This window comes from Pristiophorus japonicus, chromosome 7, assembly GCF_044704955.1.
Source record: "Pristiophorus japonicus isolate sPriJap1 chromosome 7, sPriJap1.hap1, whole genome shotgun sequence".
Classification (NCBI taxonomy): Eukaryota; Metazoa; Chordata; class Chondrichthyes; family Pristiophoridae; genus Pristiophorus; species Pristiophorus japonicus.
Window position 1 is genome coordinate 40,210,271 of NC_091983.1, and position 21,528 is coordinate 40,231,798.

Here is a 21,528-nt window from a genome sequence, read left to right on the forward strand (position 1 = left end):
AAACTTTTGCAGCCGGTTTTTATGGCCCCAAGTTTCGACATGATTTGCTCCTGATTTTTAGGAGCAACTGGTGTAGAATGGAGTATCTTAGAAATCGGAATTCTCGCCATTTAGTTTGCTCCAGTTCTAGTCAGTTAGAACAGTTTCACTTTGGAACAGAATTTTTTTTTCAAAAGGGGGCGTGTCCAGCCACTTACGCCTGTTTTCAAAGTTTCGTCAGTGAAAACTTACTCCAAACTAACTTAGAATGGAGTAACTGAAGATTTTTGTACGCTCGAAAAAACCTCGTCTACACTTTAGAAAATCAGGCGTAGGGAATGGGGGGAGGGGGGGTTTAAAGGGAAGTTTACAAACATTAAACACTTCAGTTTTACAAATAAAGAGCCATCATCAATAATAAATGATAAAAACATCAATAAATCAATCAAAAAAAAATTAATAAATATTTTTTTTTTTTAAATCAATAAATAAAACATTTTCTACTTACCGACTGCAGCACCGGTAGCCCTCCAACAGCGTGCTGGTATGCCCTCCCCCCCCCAGTGTGTCTCTGTCAGTGTCTCTCTCTCTCTCTGTCTGTGTGTGTCTCTCACTCTCTGTCAGCGTCTGTGTTTCTGACAGCGAGGGGGGGGGAAGCAGGGGGAGGGATGGGGGAGCTGGGGGAGAAGGGGGGGGAAGAGGGAGGAAGGAGATATGGGGGGGGGGAAGAGGAGAGATATGGGGGGGGTGGTGAAAGAGGGGGGGGTGGGGAGGAGGGAGGCTGAAAGGGCCGGGCCCAGCCGTCCCGAGACTTCGGGCAGGGCCCGTCCCCAGCACCAGATTTACAGGTAGGTGGTGTTGGGTCAGGTCGGGGGGGGGGGGGTGGGGGTGGGGGTGGGAGGGAGGTCGGGGTGGGGGGGGGGAGAGGGAGGGAGGTTCGGGTCGGGGGGAGGGAGGGAGGGAGGTCAGGTCGGGTCCAGTGGGAGGGTGGGGGTGGGAGGGAGGTCGGGGGGGGGGGGGGGGAGAGGGAGGGAGGTTCGGGTCGGGGGGAGGGAGGGAGGGAGGGAGGTCAGGTCGGGTCCAGTGGGATGGGCGGGAGGGGGAGAGGAGCGGATGTCGGGTCTGGGGTTGGGGGGGAGCGAGAGTCGGGGGGGGGAAGCGGGAGTCGGTGTCAGGGTCCGGTCCGGGGGGGGGAGCGGGGGTCGGGGTCCGGTCCTGGGGGTGGAGGAGGAGCGGGTGTCGGGTCCGGTCTGGAGGTGGGGGGGGAGAGTCGGGTTCGGTCCAGGCGGGGTGGAGTCGGGTCCAGGGGCGGGAGTTGGGTCGGGAGGGAGCAGGAGCTGGCCGTGGGAGGAGCCTTATTCACGCAACCCCAGTGAGGCCATTGGGCCAGGGCTAGGGGCTGCGTGCTTCGGCCCCTCCCACACAGTTTTGGGCGCCTGGAGCTACTGCACATGCGCACCCACTGTAGCGTGCATGTGCAGAGGTCCCGGCACTGTTTTCAGCGCAGGGACCTGGCTCCGTCCCCTACAACTCCTGCGCTGCACCGAGCTGCAAACGACCTGCGGGGAGCTGGAGAATCTGGAAGTTTTTTTTAGGCGCACTTTGTGGCGCGAAAAACGGGCGTCCAGGTCGGGACTGCGCCGTTCTAGGCGCGGCTCGAAACTTGGGCCCTATGTTCCTTGCAAGTTTATTCTCATACTCTCTTTTTCCCCTTTTAATCAATCACTTGGTCCTTTTTTGCTGAATTCTAAACTGCTCCCAATCCTCAGGCTTGCTACTTTTTCTGGCACCTTAAATTGCATTACATTTTAACAACTGCCACAATTTTGCACCATTGTATCACTGCAGGAAATTAGAGAGTCATGGAAAGGTGAAGCCATGGAAGTATATTGGGCAAGCTGGAATTCACGCAGCGAATGTTATGATCGACAGAGTTTTGGATGAGCTGCAGTTTATGAAATGTATAGGCTGTGATGCCAACTAGAACAGTATTGAAGTAATCGAGTCTGGAGGTCACGGAGGCATGGATGAGAGTTTCAGTAGCAGATGGACAATGGTCAATGGTACAGAGGTAGAAGGCGGCCTTGGTGATGGAGGGTATATGGTGTCAAAAGCTCAGCTCAGTATTGAGTGGAATGCTGAGGTTCAGCCTCAGTCAGTGGCTGGAAATAGGGTGGAGCCATGGCGAGGGCATGGAATTCGTGGCGAAGATTGAAGATTGATCAGGATTAGGCATAGTATGTAATCATGGTTGAGAATATCTTAATGGGGATCAAGTATAATATGTATTGATGGTGTAAACTCGTTAATCAAGTACAATTTAGTTGAAGGAAAAGCAGAAAAAGCTAATTAGCAGTCAAGGGACATCACAAGGACCTAAATGAAATTTAGAAGTGTGGAAGATTATACAAAATAAAATTCAACACAGATATTGCAAGATTGAGCAAACAAACATTCATTTGTACAGCACCTTTCACTCTTCAGGGCACGTTCAAAGCATTTTATAGCCAATGAATCACTGTTGTTTTGGAGGCAAATACAGCAGCCAATTTGACCAAAGCATGGCCCCATAAACAACAAATGACCTAAATTGATCTGTTTTGGTACTGTTAGTGGAGGGATGAGTTTTGGCCAGACATCAGGAGAACTCCTTACTCTTTTTTGGGGGGGAAAGTTCCATGGAATCTTTTGAGTACATCTGAAAGGCAGAATGAGCCTCAGTTTAATGTCTTGTTGAAAATAGGGCACCTCTGATAATGCAGAACTGTACACTGTACTAAATTGTCATAAGAACACAAGAAATAGGAGCAGGAGTAGGCCACTTGACCCCTCGAGCCTGCTCCACCATTCAATAAGATCATGGCTGATCTGATCATCGACTCGGTTCCACTTCCCTGCCTGCTCCCCATAACCCTTTATTCCCTTATTGCTCAAAATATCGAGTATCATCAGATACTCAAGTCCTGGAGTGGAATTTGAACACAGCATTCTGACTGAGACAAGAGTACTACTACTGCTTGGTGTCAGAAAAAATGGGGATATATTCTGTGAATAATGTCGAAATAGTTGGGGAATGAGCACAAGATCTGAATGTTGACTCTATGCTTAACACACCTAGATGTTGCAAAGCAACACTTAAAGAAGCAAACAAAATTCTGAGCTATATTGCTGAATCATTGCAGTGCAAGTCTGAGGCTGTCATGTTGAAGGTGTATACTTCTCTCTTAACAGATGCTAACTGACCTGAGTATTTAAGCATTTTCTGTGTTTATTTCAGATTTCCAGTATCCGCTATATTTTGTCAATGATCTAATTCTCTGGTTCAGCTGCAGCTTAAAACTGCAATCCTTTTTGATTATCGAAGCACCAGGAAGCATCCATACCTTGAAGCAATACAGAGAAAGGACTAGACACTGATCCTAGTGTCAGAGGACTTAAATTAGGAAATATCTTTTATGTCCACTTGAAAGGCATGACTGTAGTTCAAGGGAATATAGGGACAAACTGTAAAAGGCATCTTGAGAATTGGTGCCAGAGAGTACTGTTTCACTTAGTGATTAATACCTGGAATTGTTCTATAGATGGAGTAGTAGAGGCAAAAACTCTGGATTCATTTAAGAGACCATTAGTTGCCTTGATGAGAGAAATTATATGATTCTCTGGAAGGATGTGCTAGTTACATTACAACATTCCTACATTACAACAGTGACTGTACTTCAAAAGTACTTCATTGGCTGTAAAGTGCTTTGAGACGTCCGATGGTCGTGAAAGGGCCCTATTTAAATTCAAGTCTTTAGTTGCGCCACATGGCCTCTGCGATTTGTATTTCTCTTTGTGGTCTTGTTGCCTTTGAACAATGTAAATGCATTTAGCCAGATTCAAAAAGTGGATTCATTGTACAAGAGATTGTGAATCCAGTGAGAGAATTTCGGTATGCCTGATGTATGCAAAACCGTGTGCTGCTGACCCGACTGAAAGTTCCTTGGTGAATATTATTTGCCATTATTTTGTTTATTACTGGCTTTAGTCCAACAACTGATCATTTTGAGTGTTGCCAGTTTTATTTCTCTAATTTTTATAGCCTGGGAAAAGTAACTTGAAGTGGCATGTAGGGGGAACACATTTTCTTCCAATATAAAGAAACCAAATACTGAACAACTGAATAATGTCCTGGCTTTGCCAACTTTCCCTGAGAACATCTGGATAATGACATTTTCAATATCTTTGAGTTTTTAAAAAATCCAATAGCATGTTTCAGACAATTGCTTAAATTACAGAATAATGACAGAGCTGCCACAGTTATCTATATGTTTTTAGAATGTATATGCAAAATGGAAATATTTCACTGGTAAGTGACAGCTATTTCCCAGTGTTGTTTTTGCACAGTAGTTCTTCATAGATCTTAAACTTTGGAATTAATGATGAATAGTTTCATTGTCAGGAGATAATATATCTGCTTCAATAATTATAACAGTAAGTGAAATGCTCCAGACTTCATGCTCTCTGATGGCCTAATGTGTAAAGGCACTGCCTGGTTATAGTACAAAGCCATGCGTCCCCAGATTCGATTGCCATTCTGTAGTATTAGCTGACAAAACAGCGCCTTTGTTGGATTGCCACATTTGACCTCTCGGCTCCAGTCTAGGGAAGGGATATTTGAGCTTAGTTCCCATTCCTATAGGCATTCAGTTACTCCAGGAAAGTATGCAAGTATTGAGTGGTAAGAATAATACAGGGTTTGGCTGTAATGCCTTTCATGATCATGTAAGGGGGAGATGGGAAGGCTTCCTCTCCCACGAGCGGGCCCACTGATATAGAGGGTCGACGCTCGCCCCAGCCCACGTAGCAATTCTCGAAGTTAGCAGACAGACGGATGGCAAAGTATAACGATCTTTATTACGAACGTCCGGGAACACCTCTTATCACAGCCGCCTGTGAGTGGAGATGCTCCCCAAACAGCACAATCATACAACTTTTATACATTTCAAAAGCCCTCTGTTCCCGGACAAGACCTCCCTAGATTTCTAATTGAACTACCTTATCAGTGCTACTTCTCTAATTGGACTTCCTTAGTGCTACTTTGGATTGACAGGCCAAGACCCTCGTGACCGCTTTAGGCTGTGACTAGAATGACTTCATTAGGTCGGAATTTGTTATACATTTCCTTGGTGCCTGTGAGTCGCCTCGAGCCTCTTCGCAAGGTCTTATCAATGTCTGTTTAGGTTCTCACATCATATCCTGTCAGAATATTATTGAATTGATAACTTCTGGAGCCTTGGTACAAGGCCGAAGAGAGGCCTTTTACCTCCTTATGGGCCATTGCAGGAACCGGCACTTTAACCCTTGTCCCGCTGGTACCCCTAATGCCAAATTTCTCTTACAATCAAAAAGATTATCGATACTCACTGTCCAGGTTCATAGACAAAGAATAGCCCTTTGGGTGAGATGCATTCGCCCCAACAATGGGAAGAGGAAGAAAGAGAGCCAGGAAAAATTGCTATACATCACTGATTTTAAGAATTGTTTCCAAGGTGAGATAGTGATTCCATTCAACTGGAATGGCAAAGAATGGACTTTGCAGTGTGGGGAAGAGAAAATTAGAGAGGAAAGTTATCCTTGGTACTTCCTGGTAACTGACTATAGGAGGTGCTCTGAGCAGCTAGCCCTCTTGGTTGCAGAACTTTCAGACCAGACAGACCAAAAAAGGGATAAAATTATGGAAAAAGGGGAAAAAAAAACACCCCAGTTACCAAAAAAAGTAAATCAGAAATAAAAATGTGTGAGAATGCTATTGTGGCTGAGCTCACATAAAGGTGTGTTATAAATTCCAGTCATCCATAATAACAAGTGGTAAGAATAGGAGTATTTTCATTGAAACAGATTTTGAGGATTTAATATTATTACTGTTCTTTGATATTTGAAGTCCTGAGCAAAACTTAATGTGATTTTGATATCAGTCTAGAAGTGCCTGTTGGATGTCACATTGTATTATCAAACTACTTGTTAATGCTTTTTAAAGATATGAATAGATCTTGGATACAGAGGGTAAGAAACAGATAGGGGAATGGAGATAGTGCTATTTCCTAAAGGAAGTCACCCGGTCATCCAGTGGAAATAAGTCTTGATAGCCCCAGAGGATAACACAGAATTTTGTGAACTCCAACCTCCTCATTTTCACCAGTCCCATAAGACCAAACAACTACAGAGTTTATGTGATGGATTCCGTGGCTGCATGACTTCTACTAACTTCCACATTGCAGCATAATGTTTAAAGGGAGAGAAAAGAGACCATTATTGGTAGGGTAGTGTAATTAAGCACAATAAGTTTACATAGGCAGTTCTCCATTATAAATGTGGACATAGGAATTTATAGTGAAAATATATAAAATTTAGGACAGAATATATGATTTTAAAGTGCGCTGGTACAAATTTCACCCAAATCTAACCTCACGTCCCTTGAATGTGATAGTTGATTTTGACTCCGTCTGAATTGCCACAGAAGATTGACTGGTTGTACTTTAGAGTCAAACATTTTAATAAACGGTCTGCAAGCATGATCTCAAGCTTCCGGTCGCCTGTCACTTTAATTCTCTGCTCCACTCCCACTCTGATCTCTCCGTCCTCGCCCTTTTACACTGTTACAGCAAAGCTCAACATAAGCAGGAGGAACAGCAGCACCTCTTTTGATGAGGCACTTTACAGCCTTAGAGTTAAACAATTTCAGACCATAACCTCTGCCCATATTTTTTCAGATGGCAGCTGTTGATTCTGCCATTCACATTTGCACCTCTTCTAGACTCTGCTTTTGGTTTTTTTACTTGACCCTTGACCATCTCCTTTTGCTTTGTACAATGAATACATTTAATCTCTCCTGCCTTCCACCCTATCACGGACCTTTCCTTTTGTTCTTTCCTCCCCTCCCCCTTTTTCTGCTTCTGCACTTGCTGAAAATCTGTTACATCTCTAACTTTTTCCAGTTCTGATGAAATATTATCGACCTCGAACGTTAACTCTGTTTCTCTCTCCACAGATGCTGCCTGACCTAGTATTCCCAGCATTTTTTGTTTTTATTTTAATAAACTGTGTTCAAAAAATCATCGATGTCCTGAACAGTGATCAAATAACCAAAGAAAGTTTGACACTTGGCTCAAGATTATTCAGTGTTATGGCTGAAATTATTTGCAACAGTTTAGGTCTGTTGGAATTCTTAGGATTGGATCGTGACTACTTTTATGAGAGAGGGGGGTCGTGGTTGGCATACTGAATCATTTTCCTTTTGGGTTTATCCCCTCTTTTCTCTTCTATCAAGCCCCACCCCACAAAAAAAATCTACCAGAAATCGATCCAGCTTACTTTCTAAATTATGGCCCCAAGTTTCGACATGATTTGCTCCTGATTTTTAGGAGCAACTGGTGTAGAACGGAGTATCTTAGAAATCGGAATTCTTGCCATTTAGTTTGCTCCAGTTCTAGTCAGTTAGAACAGTTGCACTTTGGAACAGAATTTTTTTTTAAAAAGGGGCGTGTCTGGCCACTTACGCCTGTTTTCAAAGTTTCGTCAGTGAAAACTTACTCCAAACTAACTTAGAATGGAGTAAGTGAAGATTTTTGTACGCTCGAAAAAATCTTGTCTACACTTTAGAAAATCAGGCGTAGGTTACAAATCAGGCGTAGGGAATGGGGGGAGGGGGGGTTTAAAGGAAAGTTTACAAACATTAAACACTTCAGTTTTACAAATAAAGAGCCATCATCAATAATAAATTATAAAAACATCAATAAATCAACCAATAAATCAATCAAAAAAAATTAAGAACTAATTTTTTTTTTTAAATCAATAAATAAAATATTTTCTACTTACCGACTGCAGCACCGGTAGCCCTCCAGCAGCGTGCTGGGATGTGTCCCCCCCCCCCCCCCCCCCCCCCAGTGTGTCTCTGTCAGTGTCTCTATCTCTCTGTCTGTGTGTGTCTCTCATTCTCTGTCTGTCAGTGTCTGTGTTTCTGACAGCGAGGGGAGCGGGAGGAGTGGAGTAGAGGGAGAGAGGGGGGAAGCAGAGGGAGGGGAGATGGAGGGGGGAGGAGGAGATGGGGGGGGGGAAGGAGATGGGGGTTGGTGGGGAGAAGGAGAAGGGGGAAGCTGAACCGGCCGAGCCCAAGACTTCGGGCAGGGCCCGTCTCCAGCACCAGATTTACAGGTAGGTGGCGTTGGGTCTGGTTGGGGGGTGAGCGGCTCAGGGGGGTGGTGGGAGGGAGGTCGGGGGGAGGTCGGGAGAGGGAGGTCAGGTCGGGGGGGAGGGAGGTCGGGTCCGGTCCGGAGGCGGTGTCGGGTCTGGTCCGGGGGGAGGGGGGGGAGCGGGAGTCGGGTCAGTGTCGGGGGGAGGGGTATGGGGAAGCGGGAGTCGGGTCCGGTCCGGTCCGGGGGCGGGGAAGCGGGAGTTGGGGTGGGGGGGGGGGGGTGCGGGAGTCGGGTCGGTGTCTGGTCCGGTCCGGGGGGGGGAGCAGGAACTGGCTGTGGGAGGAGCCTTATTCACGCAGCCCCAGTGAGGCCATAGGGCTAGGGGCTGCGTGCTTCGGCCCCTCCCTCACAGTTTCGGGCGCCTGGAGCTACTGCACATGCGCGCCCACTGTAGCGCGCATGTGCAGAGGTCCCGGCACTGTTTTCAGCGCAGGGACCTGGCTCCGCCCCCTACAGCTCATGCTGCGCTGCGCCGAGGGCCAGAGGACCTGCAGGCAGCTGGAGAATCTGGAAGTTTTTTTTAGGCGCACTTTGTGGCGCGAAAAATGGGCGTCCAGGTCGGGACTGCGCCGTTCTCAAAACTTGGGCCCTATGGCCTGTGTTGCTTGTAGCTCTAGCTGTAGCTAGAAGGAGTAGGTGCATTCCAGGCCTGAGTCATCTGAGCCTTTGTCTCATATGATATGAGTGTAGGAATGTGGCAGATTTCTGCCTATATCTCAAAATATTTTCTAAACTCTTATCCTGTCAAATTATTCAAGACGATGTACATTTTTTTAAAGCATAATCAGACAATGGGATTTTTTTCTTACAAACTGTATATAACATAACTATACAGAAAGCAGGAAAGCACACTATCAAGTTAAGTATGGTATTGGAAAACTGATGAAGCAAATCCAGAGAGTGAATAGTATGTAACGTAATGTATATGTATCATTACACTTCATTAAATAATGAAACCTACACGACAACAGTGGTATGAAGTAATTGTTGATGAGCAAGGATACCTGTCATATTCATGTCGTTAGCAACAAGATAAAAGCATTTCTGTTTTAGGATGTGGAATCTTCCATGTAGTTGTTCTGCAGATGTTTTTCAAGCCTATATAATGAAGGTAGTTCGAGGTGGGTAAACTAACTTTTTTCTCTGCGACAGATTTTCAGAAGAAATGGGGCAACTAGGTTTGTTTGTTTGACTAGGACTCCTTTATTGAATTGTGAAAAATAATTATAGTTACCAATTTCATATGGAAATTACCCCCTCCACAAAAGGTTTTATTCTACCTTTCTCAGTACAAATGGTGACCGTGATGATCTAAAGTCCATGCCTGTTAACTTCAGTTCTAAAAATATGTTGATTTTGAGAATGGGAGGCTCAAGGTGTTCTCGGCCTAATGTGTTATCATGTATCTTCGAGAGCTTTTAACAATGTGACCATCATTTCTAAAGCTTGACCTATAAAATCATAGCATGTTGCAGTTCAGAAACAGGGCATCTTGACCATCACATCTGCACCACTGTTTTTCTCCACATGAGCCACCTGGACTAATCCAAGTCCACTACTTTTAATAATCCCCTTTTCAAGCAACTGTGTAATTCCTGTCTGAGTTTATGGACTCTGCTTCAACATCGATTTGTTGCAGAGAATTGCATGTTCTAATGACTCTGTATAAAGAATTACTTTTTTTCTAATATTCCCTTTTTTGTAATTATCTTAAATTTGTACCACCTTGTTACCATCTCAACAGTGGAAATAGTCCATCATTATTTACCTCCTCATATTCCTTTTGTAATCTTGATCAGGTTAACCCTTAACCTTCTTGGCTCTAGTGAAACAAAACTCTTAATTTCTCAATTCTCTAACTGTAGTGCCTCATCCCTGGTCACATTCTCGCTATGATTCCATCTACAGTGTAATCTGATGTTTGGCAGCAAATAAAAAAAAAATCCGTGCATGTATGGTTTTTTATTATCTGTTCTGAGCGATGTATTAATTTTGGAATCTAAAAGATTTAAGAACTAGAACACTGGGTTAAAATGCTGAAAAGTATCTGCTAGATAACTGCAATCTATCAAAAACACTGCAGGATTAGTTATATTGCGGCAACGTTGGATTTAGAAAGCCCTTGGGAAAGTTCAAGTGATGTAAAATGAAATGTTCTTGGGACTGCCTGTGTTCCCTTGTGATTTCCATGATAAAACCCAGCTGTTTTCAACTCACGTATAGCAGAGAAAATTGGCTCCAATCTGTACTATGCCTCAAATGACCATGTTCATTCATGTGCAAATATTGTTTGATTTTTGTTCCGTGTACTAACAACAGTATGAATAATCCCGGTATTATTTTTAAAATACTGTGACTTTTACAAAATATCAATTGTAATCACAGGTACTATAGATCATAAAATGCTATTTAGAAACCAGAAAAATTGCAGAAGAGAGGGTGCAACATTGAGATAAGAGGTGGCAACTAATTCATTCAATGACAAGACTTGTAACTTTGTGTATCAACTGTTTTGGATTTTTTAGTCCACTCAAAATTTCACTGCAAGAAACCAAAAGTCTCCCTGTTGTAGTGAAGTTTGTCTTTCTATCCACCCCACCACCCCCCCCCCCCCCAATTACCACTCCCTCCAAAGTACTTTTTTCCCTCAGCTCTGCGCTATTCATAATTAATTTTTTTCCAATATGTTAGTGGCCTTTTGCAGTCTATAATGATCTATATCACCTAGTCAGTGGATATTGGCATACTGTCGACACTACAGCTGATGTACAGTTTTACTTTTAGCTTACCGTGCATGTCTGTTTTTCAGCAGAGATAAGCAGTCTGGAAACCCAGACTGATTATTTAGCCTGATACCATGGCCAGGGGGATGGAATCGGTGGCTAGGGAGTGGAGTATGTAGCAGGGACTGAAGATGGTGCTTCAGTCTTCCAGTGTTTAATTGGAGGAAATATTTGTCTTGTCCAGGACTGGAGGTCCTGGACGAGATAAAATTGGCTGTAGAGATAGTGGATGCATTGGTTGTAATCTACCAACATTCCCTAGATTCTGGAGCGGTCCCAGCGGATTTGAAAACCGCAAATATAACGCCCCTATTTAAGAAAGGAGGGAGGCAGAAAGCAGGAAACTATAGACCAGTTAGCCTAACATCTGTGGTTGGAAAAATGCTGGAGTCCATCATTAAGGAAGTAGTAGCCGGACATTTAGAAAATCATAATGCAGTCAAGCAGAGTCAGCATGGTTTTATGAAAGGGAAATCATCTTTGAGGATGTGACGAGCAGGGTGGTAAAAGGGGAACCAGTCGATGTCATGTATTTGGATTTCCAGAAGGCATTTGATAAGGTGCCACATCAAAGGTTACTGCACAAGATAAGAGCTCAAGGGGTTGGAAGTAATATATTAGCATGGATAGAGGATTGGCTAACTAACAGAAAACAGAGGGTCGGGATACAGGGGTCATTTTCAAGTTGGCAAACTAACTAGTGGGGTGCTGCAAAGATCAGTGCTGGGGCCTCAACTATTTACGATCTATATTAATGTCTTGGATGACGGGACTGAGTGTAATGTAACCAAATTTGCTGTTGGTACAAACATAGGTGGGAAAACAAGTTGTAAGGAGGATACAAAGAATCTGCAAAGGTATATAGATAGGCTAAGTGAGTGGGCAAAAATTTGGCAGATGGAGTATAATGTGGGAAAATGTGAGGTTATCCACTTTGTTAGGAAAAATAAAAAACTAATTATTATTTAAATAGGGAGAGATTACAAAATGCTGTGGTGCAGAGGGATCTGGGGGTCCTTGTATATGAAACATAAAGTTAGCATGCAGGTACAGCAAGTAATTAGAAAGGCAAATGGAATGTTGGCCTTTATTGCAAAGGGGATGGAGTATAAAAGTAGGGAAGCCCTACAACACCTGGTGAGATCACACCTGGAGTACTACATAGAGTTTTGGTCATCTTATTTAAGGAGGGATATACTTGCATTGGAGGCAGTTCAGAGAAGGTTCACGAGGTTGATTCCTGAGATGAAGGGGTTGTCATATGAAGAAAGGTTAAGCAGGTTGGGCCTATACTCATTGGAGTTTAGAAGACTGAGAGATGATATTGAAATGTATAAGACTCTGAGGGGGCTCAACAAGGTAGATGCAGAGAGGATGTTTCCCCTCGTGCCGAAATCAAGAACTAGGAGCCATAGTTTCAGAATAAGGGGTCGCTTATTTAAAACGGAAAAGAGAGAGAATTTCTTCTGAGGGTCATGAATCTTTGGAATTCTCTACCCCAGAGAGCGGTGGAGGCTGGGTCATTGAATATATTTAAGTTGGAGATAGACAGATTTCTGAACAATAAGAAAGTCGAGGGTTATGGGGAGAGGGCAGTGAAGTGGAGTTGAGGCCAAGATCAGATCAGCAATTATCTTATTGAATGGTGGAGCTGGCTCGAGAGGCCAGGTGGCCTACTCCTGCTCCTATTTCTTATGTTGGATAAGAAGTCTGACAATACCGAGACAGTGGATAAGTTGAGAAAGGTGGTGGTGGTGAGGTAGAGCTGGGTGTCGTCAACGTACGTGCGGAACAAATGTTTTCGGATGATGTCGCAGAGGGGCAGCATGCAGAAGAGATATAGGAGGGGGCCAAGGATAGATACTTGGGGGACTCCAGAGATAACCGTGTGGGAGCATGAAAGCTATTCCAGGAGATTCTTTGACTACAACTGGATAGGGACCAGACAACGGTAGTCCCACTCAACTGAACAACAGAGGAGAGATGTTGGAGAAGCACAGTGTGGTCAACCATATCAAAGGCTGCAAACGTATCGTGGGATAATGCACCATGGTCACAGTCACATCAGATGTAATTTGTGACTGATTAGGGCTTTTTTAGTGCTGTGGCAAAGGTGGAAACCTGATTGGAGGTTCAAACAGGAGATGCAGGAAAGATGGGCACGTATTTGGGAGACGACATGTGCACATATTTGGGAGACGACGTGTTCAAGGACTGAAGCAAGTTGTAAAGCCTGACCACTGACCTCCTGAGGTCAGCAAAGACCAGAGCTCAAACTTGGGAACTTCCTGATTTGTCTACCATAAGAGCACAGTTATCCATAAGTGCAATTGAAAAAAAAATGAATTGCACCATCATTCTTGGTGATGCACTTTTTTTTAAAGCACTTTTGTTAATTTCTCAATGCTTATCCAGCTAGTTCTCCATGTGAATTTGAATGGCAAACATTGACTACATATATTCATGGTGAATCTCCCAATCAGATGGAAAAATGCAGCTGGCCTTCTGTCTGACCACAGTAAAGATGGTTCAGTCTCTTTTACATAGTAATGTCTAGATTACAAGCTCCTTTCTGAAATTTATTATCACTACTTTATTCTGCACTAGCTATTTAGTGCTCTACTCTCCAGCACCAATACAATTTTGAAAATAATTTTTTGAAAGTCATACTGTGGGGGGGGAAAAAATTGTACTAAAAGATCTAGCCTCTTGACTAAAGATTTACTGAAAATGACCACTTCCAAACTAAACAATAAATAAATGATTGTCTCATGGCATTTTTACACTCCTGGGATGGTATCAATGTGAATAGTGTGCCTAGATTTAGTCACTGTTTATAACATTAATGGTGACACTTGTGGGGTTTGACAAAGAAACATTTCAGCTGTGACCCAAAAGAAGGCAATCCTGTATCTGATCTAGAAGACCCAATATCAGGAACCCTAGTTCAAAGGGTACATATATTTTAAATGCTAAAAAGTTGCTTTTTCATCTCATCGAATCTTATTTCTGGAGCTGCATTTAAGACCCAGTTTTAAATTCCTCCTATTGAGTATATATTGCAAATGCTGCCTTTCTCTGATGCTGATGTGTGTCTCAAGCACTGATGGTGTCTTCACTACCTGTTGTTAGTCCTGTTAGTTTCCCAGCCGACTTCAGACTGCACAGAAGAATCTTCACCATGCAATCGTTTATCAAAGCAGTACTCTTTACTTTCCGTTGAACCTGGGATGTGGGCATCGCTGGCAAGGCCAGCATTTATTTCCCACCCTAATTGCCCTTGAGAAGGTGGTGGTAATCCACCTTCTTGAACCACTGCAGTCCGTGGGGTGAAGGTACTCCCACAGTGCTGTTGGTGAGGCGGTTCCAAGATTTTGCCCCAGAGACGATGAAGGGACGGCGATATATTTCCAAGTCAGTATGGTATGTGACTTGGAGGGAAACTTGAAGATGATGGTATTCCCATGAGTCCGCTGCCCTTGTCCTTCTAGGTGGTAGAGGATGCAGTTTTGGGAGGTGATATTGTAGACAATTCTAGTTAACACTTCAGGAAAGATGTAAAGGTCTTAGAAAAGGTACAGAAGAGGTTTACCAGGATGTTACCAGGGATGAGAGACTTACTTCAGTTATGAAGAGAGATTAGAAAGTTAGGACTGATCTCCTTGGAGCAGAGAAAGTTAAGACCCGACATAGAAGTTTTGATAGAGTAGATAGAGAAAAATTATTCCCTCTGGTTAGTGAGTCAATAATCAGAGGTCATCGATTTAAAATCATTGGCAACAGATCTGAAGGGGGAGATGAGAATTTCTTTCTTGCTGAGAGTTGTCGGGATCTGAAATGCTCAATCTGAAAAGGGTATGGAAGCTGATTCCATAAATAATTTGAAATGGGAGTTTTGACAGGTTCTTTAGGATGAGGAACTTGCAGGGTTCCCGACAAAAAACGGGAATGTGGGGCTAAGCATGACTGCTCTATCACAGAGCTAGCAAAGGCACGATGGGCTGTATAGTATCATTCTGTGCTGTAAGTTTCTACGATGCTACGAAATTCAGAAGTTTTTCAATTTTATCAATTACTTGTTCAGAACCAATGTCTTTTGGAGAGTCTGAAATTTCTAATTTTCAAATAATCAATTTAATGCTTTAATATAAATTGATGAAGTAAATTTATAATGAAAATTACCAAAAGTTACACATTGCTGATTAAGGGAATAATTAATTGTTTAGTAATTCTTGTCGCTTTTTGCTTCCCCAAAGGCTTTTGAACTAGTCATTAGAGGATAACGCCAAAGCAAAATATTCAGGTGCATTCGTGGACCTCAAGGATGTGTACTAAGTTATCCCATTCAGTCCAGCATGATGCCCAGAAAATTTGCAAAGTGCATAAGTGGTAGCCTTTCTCAGCCTGTGATGTCTACATATCTACACATTTCTAATTGGGTATCAGGGAGATCTTCTGAGGAAGAGGAAAAGTGTGATGGTCTTCATGCTTTCAGAACAGAGAAACTTTTTATTCCATCTGCAAACTGCAGTCATCCTTGCAACAAGCCAAGATTTCAATGTAAGTCTGACAGGCCTTTTTTTGTCCTCTAGTTTCCAAGGATCACTCTCCCAACTTGAACAAATGGCATTCGAAAGTCTAGGTCCGTTTTCCTTCATTCTGGCCAAAACTGACAAATGGCAGAATTCTTACAACTACGAAGGATGCTCATTTTACTTGAACTGTCGCAAATGGCTGCTGATATTCCTTGTGCCGCTTAAGTGGGTCGTGTGTCGTGGTAGAAAAGTTGAACATCTGGTAGAAACTTCATATCCATATGGGAATTGTCCTAACCATATCTGTTGGGTTAAGTTAATCATCCAAAAAGTGGTACAAATTAATACTATAGTAAAACGAGCAAACAACTCTGTTGGTTCAACTCATTTGCAAACCTGTATTCACGTATCCATGACACACTTTGTTATCTTGCTGGGTATTTTGCTTCTCCCATTCTTTCCCCTGGCTTAATTTCTCATCACTTGTGTCACATTCAGTAACAGAAATTGCAAATTGCTGTGGTTTCCAATATGTCTTTAACTGCATTGTTAACTACCCATAGAGTTGGAACAATATATTAAGATAGCGGTTTGTGATAAATGTGTCATCGAATAGCACGAGAGAGTGACTTTCGAGTTCCAGATCATATGCAAGTATTTATTTTCAAATATTCACCCCCAAACTATATTTTGTTTGTTCCAAGAAAGTTTGAGGGCGGTCTCAGTTTTACTATCCATTTGCTTGCCATAAGATTGACAATGGAAGTCATCCATTTTAACTCTACAATATTCCCACTGCGCAAGATCCTTTGAGAAGTGCTTAAAAACTGTTGCAGTAAAATTTTGTATTTTTGTTTTTGCATGCTCATCCACAGCAGTTTTTAAAGTGATTATTGCAATGCCAAGTCTCAAAGAGGCAATGAATCTGGCTTGCAGGAAACAGAACCCAGAAGACCAATGAATATGCATGAAAAATTAGAACCACTGCCATCCAAAGTAAACAACTTCAGCTGTGTTATTTCAGTATAGGTGTTGTTTCTATAGGAGTGATTTTGAGATTCAGCATTGCAGGGAGTACATCTCAGGAAATAGCAGACACATAGCCCATGATATTTCATCTATTCATTTTGATGGGATACACGCCTGCCATTTCCCTAGACATGCTGCATGTGAACGCTGCTGCCTACTGGGAGTGCCGATTGCAGTCTCTCCACTTGTATACCACCAAGTTTTTTTTTGTGTACCATCAGTGATACAAATCCTTAATCTACAGGCTTAATGGTATAAATACATTTCCATACAAGTACCTTTCTGGGTTGTTAGCACAGCTTCATTGAACTCACCACAAAATGCATTCTGTGAAGATATATCAATTAATTGAGTTATTTAAGGTGTCATGGTAAAATGGTAGTACTTCATTGCTTCAAAATGGAATTCATCGGTGAAAAGAAATGGAAATAAAATTGAGCTGATGTAAAATGGCTTCTTTCAATGCAACTATTTTTATTGCCGTGGTGTGTAATGTCATCCTAATGAGTGGAGTTTCTGAATAGGTCATTTGTATGTCGGGCACGCTAGTTTTCAGATCATGAAGACTTGCTTCATTTCTGGGATAGTCAGGGGACTCTAGGAAAGAAGTCAGTAGCAAAGACCTCTGGAGTTTGCAGTGGTGATTTATGTTGAACTGTCAATATTTAAAATCTTGGGGGTTGGGGGCGGGTAAATCCGTCTTGCCCAATCCTGGATCTCGTATCAAGTTAAATAATGTAGCAGATATTAATGTACGTTTTTTTGTCTTCTATTTGTTTCAGTATGTTTGGATTTTAAGTGAAGCTGAAATGTCCATGCCTTGTACATCACTTACAATAAGTGCAAGCTGATCAGATGAAAATAATGAACATGTGTTTTACACTTAATTGCCTTTTGCTTGTTTGTATATATTGGAACACTTATAAAGAATCAACTCCAAAAAGAAACCATCTATAAAATACCGAGTTAGAAATTGATAAGTCATTCCTTTCACAGTTCTTCTGAACTACCTGCACTTTCTTTAGGGCAGTTATTTAGAAAAATTGTATTTTCATAACACTGGCACAATTTGCCAGCGATATTAATGCCTTTCCTTGTCTTACATCTACTGTTCATTGTTTCTTTGATTCACAGAATTCTTGTGCCGGGAGTGTCCAAGGATACACATTTACTTTGAGCGTGTAGATGTGAAAGAAGTTCCTGAGGAAGCTATTTTCCTGAAGAGGTGGTTACATGGACGCTTTGAAATGAAAGACAAGTTAGTAACGGCACTTTTCAGCCATAGTAATCATTTAATAATTACTTAACAAATGCACAAGTGCTTTAGTGCTCCACTGAAATTATTTTGACTTCAACCTAGCATTTTATGAAATTTCAAAGTCCTTTGACAGCATATAATCTAATAGATTTATTGATAAAGAGCTGGGATTAAAATACTGTAAATCTGTTTAAATATCAGTGAAACATGGTATATGCAAGGTGTTGAAAAATTTGTATTTTTTGAAACCATGTGAACACCTGAAATATTAATAACTCAAAATTCCTTGCATCCTCCACTGTTCATAAGGTTAGTTGGGAGTGTGTCAGATTACTTTCATGTGTAAATAGTAAATTGCAGTGGTTTTGCATTAAGAACATACATAAGAATTAGGAACAGGAGTAGGCCATCTAACCCCTCGAGCCTGCTCCGCCATTCAAAAAGATCATGGCTGATCTGGCCGTGGACTCAGCTCCACTTACCCGCCCGCTCCCCATAACCCTTAATTCCCTTATTGGTTAAAAATCTATCTCTCTGTGATTTGAATACACTCAATGAGCTAGCCTCAACTGCTTCCCTGGGCAGAGAATGCCACATTCACAACCCTCTGGGAGAAGAAATTCCTTCTCAACTCAGTTTTAAATTGTCTCCCCCGTATTTTGAGGCTGTGCCCCCTAGTTCTAGTCTCCCCGACTAGTGGAAACAACCTCTCTGCCTCTATCATGTCCATCCCTTTCATTATTTTAAATGTTTCTATAAGATCACCCCTCATCCTTCTGAACTCCAACGAGTAAAGACCCAATCTACTCGATCTATCATCATAAGGTAACCCCCTCATCTCCGGAATCAGCCGAGTGAATCATCTCTACCCCCTCCAAGGCTAATATATCCTTCCTTAAGTAAGGTGACCAAAACTGCACGCAGTACTCCAGGTGCGGCCTCACCAATACCCTGTACAGTTGCAGCAGGACCTCCCTGTTTTTGGACTCCATCCCTCTTGCAATGAAGGCCAACATTCCATTTGCCTTCCTGATTATCTGCTGTACCTGCAAATTAACTTTTTGGGATTCATGCACAAGGACCCCAGGTCCCTCTGCACCGCAGCATGTTGTAATTTCTCCCCATTCAAATAATAATCCCTTTTACTGATTTTTTTTTTTACAAGGTGGATGACGTCACATTTTCCGACATTGTATTCCATCTGCCAAACCTTAGCCCATTCGCTTAACCTATCTAAATCTCTTTGCAGCCTCTCTGTGTCCTCTACACAACCCGCTTTCCCACTAATCTTTGTGTCATCTGCAAATTTTGTTACACTACACTCTGTCCCCTCCTCCAGGTCATCTATGTATATTGTAAACAGTTGTTGTCCCAGCACCGATCCCTGTGGCACATCACTAACCACCTATTTCCAACCCGAAAAGGACCCATTTATCCCGACTCTCTGCTTTCTGTTAGCCAGCCAATTCTCTATCCATGCTAATACATTTCTGCTGACTCCGCATACCTTTATCTTCTGCAGTAACCTTTTGTGTGGCATCTTATCGAATGCCTTTTGGAAATCTAAATACACCACATCCATCGGTACACCTCTATCCACCATGCTCGTTATATCCTCAAAGAATTCCAGTAAATTAGTTAAACATGATTTCCCCTTCATGAATCCATGTTGCATCTGCTTGATTGCACTATTCCTATCTAGATGTCCCGCTATTTCTTCCTTAATGATAGCTTCAAGCATTTTCCCCATTACAGATGTTAAACTAACCGGCCTATAGTTACCTGCCTTTTGTCTGCCCCCTTTTTTAAACAGAGGCGTTACATTAGTTACTTTCCAATCCACTAGTACCTCCCCAGAGTCCAGAGAATTTTGGTAGATTATAACGAATGCATCTGCTATAACTTCCGCCATCTCTTTTAATACCCAGGGATGCATTTCATCCGGACCAGGGGACTTGTCCACCTTGAGTCCCATTAGCCTGTCCAGCACTACCTCCCTCGTGATAGTGATTGTCTCAAGGTCCTTCCTTCCCACATTCCCATGACCAGCAATTTTTGGCATGGTTTTTGTGTCTTCCACTGTGAAGACCGAAGCAAAATAATTGTTTAAGGTCTCAGCCATTTCCACATTTCCCATTACAAAACCCCCTTCTCATCTTCTAAAGGACCAACATTTACTTTAGTCACTCTTTTCCTTTTTATATATCGGTAAAAGCTTTTACTATCTGTTTTAAATGAGCTTTGCTCTATTAACCAGCACTTTCCACTACTTAAAAACATTGAAATGCTATTTGATCCATTAATCTTGTCAGCTGTGGCTCAGTGAGTCAGAAGATTGTTGGTTCAAGTCCCACTCCAGGGACTTGAGCACAAAAAAATCTAGGCTGGCACTCCAGTGCAGTGCTGAGGGGGCTCCTCTCTCACACACCCCTCTCTCCCCTCCTTCCCCCACCCCCTTTCTCTCCCCTCCTTCCCCCCCCCCCCTCTTCCTCTCTTTCTCTCCCCCTCTCTTTCTCTTCCCCTCTCTTTCTCTTCCCCTCTCTTTCTCTTCCCCTCTCTTTCTCTTCCCCTCTCTTTCTCTTCCCCTCTCTTTCTCTTCCCCTCTCTTTCTCTTCCCCTCTCTTTCTCTTCCCCTCTCTTTCTCTTCCCCTCTCTTTCTCTTCCCCTCTCTTTCTCTTCCCCTCTCTTTCTCTTCCCCTCTCTTTCTCTTCCCCTCTCTTTCTCTTCCCCTCTCTTTCTCTTCCCCTCTCTTTCTCTTCCCCTCTCTTTCTCTTCCCCTCTCTTTCTCTTCCCCTCTCTTTCTCTTCCCCTCTCTTTCTCTTCCCCTCTCTTTCTCTTCCCCTCTCTTTCTCTTCCCCTCTCTTTCTCTTCCCCTCTCTTCCTCTTCCCCTCTCTTCCTCTTCCCCTCTCTTCCTCTTCCCCTCTCTTCCTCTTCCCCTCTCTTCCTCTTCCCCTCTCTTCCTCTTCCCCTCTCTTCCTCTTCCCCTCTCTTCCTCTTCCCCTCTCTTCCTCTTCCCCTCTCTTCCTCTTCCCCTCTCTTCCTCTTCCCCTCTCTTCCTCTTCCCCTCTCTTCCTCTTCCCCTCTCTTCCTCTTCCCCTCTCTTCCTCTTCCCCTCTCTTCCTCTTCCCCTCTCTTCCTCTTCCCCTCTCTTCCTCTTCCCCTCTCTTCCTCTTCCCCTCTCTTCCTCTTCCCCTCTCTTCCTCTTCCCCTCTCTTCCTCTTCCCCTCTCTTCCTCTTCCCCTCTCTTCCTCTTCCCCTCTCTTCCTCTTCCCCTCTCTTCCTCTTCCCCTCTCTTCCTCTTCCCCTCTCTTTCTCTTCCCCTCTCTTTCTCTTCCCCTCTCTTTCTCTTCCCCTCTCTTTCTCTTCCCCTCTCTTTCTCTTCCCCTCCTTCCGTTGCGGAATTGGAGCTGAGGGTGGATTTACTCTGGAGCATCCACGATGCTGAGAATGACGTGAATAGCACGTGTAGCGAATTGGTCTTACCGCAGGTGAAGGGTCCACAGCCAGATAAGGAGTGGAAGACCAGCAGGAAGAGCAGTGCAAGGAAGGTAGTGCAGGGGTCCCCTGCGGTCATCCTAATGCAAAACAGATACACCGCTTTGAGTACTGTTGAGGGGGATGACTCATCAGGGGAGGGCAGCAGCAGCCAAGTTCATAGCACCGTGGCTGGCTCTGCTGCACAGGAGGGCAGGAAAAAGAGTGGGAGAGC

General features: G+C 43.3%; 1 protein-coding gene across 1 annotated transcript in view; it reads left to right on the top strand.

The window, feature by feature from the left end:
- Nucleotides 1-21,528, top strand: part of agpat5 (1-acylglycerol-3-phosphate O-acyltransferase 5 (lysophosphatidic acid acyltransferase, epsilon)) — a 147,462-nt gene that overhangs the window by 115,621 nt on the left and 10,313 nt on the right. The window contains exon 7 of the mRNA XM_070884912.1: nucleotides 17,695-17,818. Coding sequence (XP_070741013.1) covers nucleotides 17,695-17,818 — 124 coding nt within the window. The remainder of the gene's footprint in view (nucleotides 1-17,694; nucleotides 17,819-21,528) is intronic.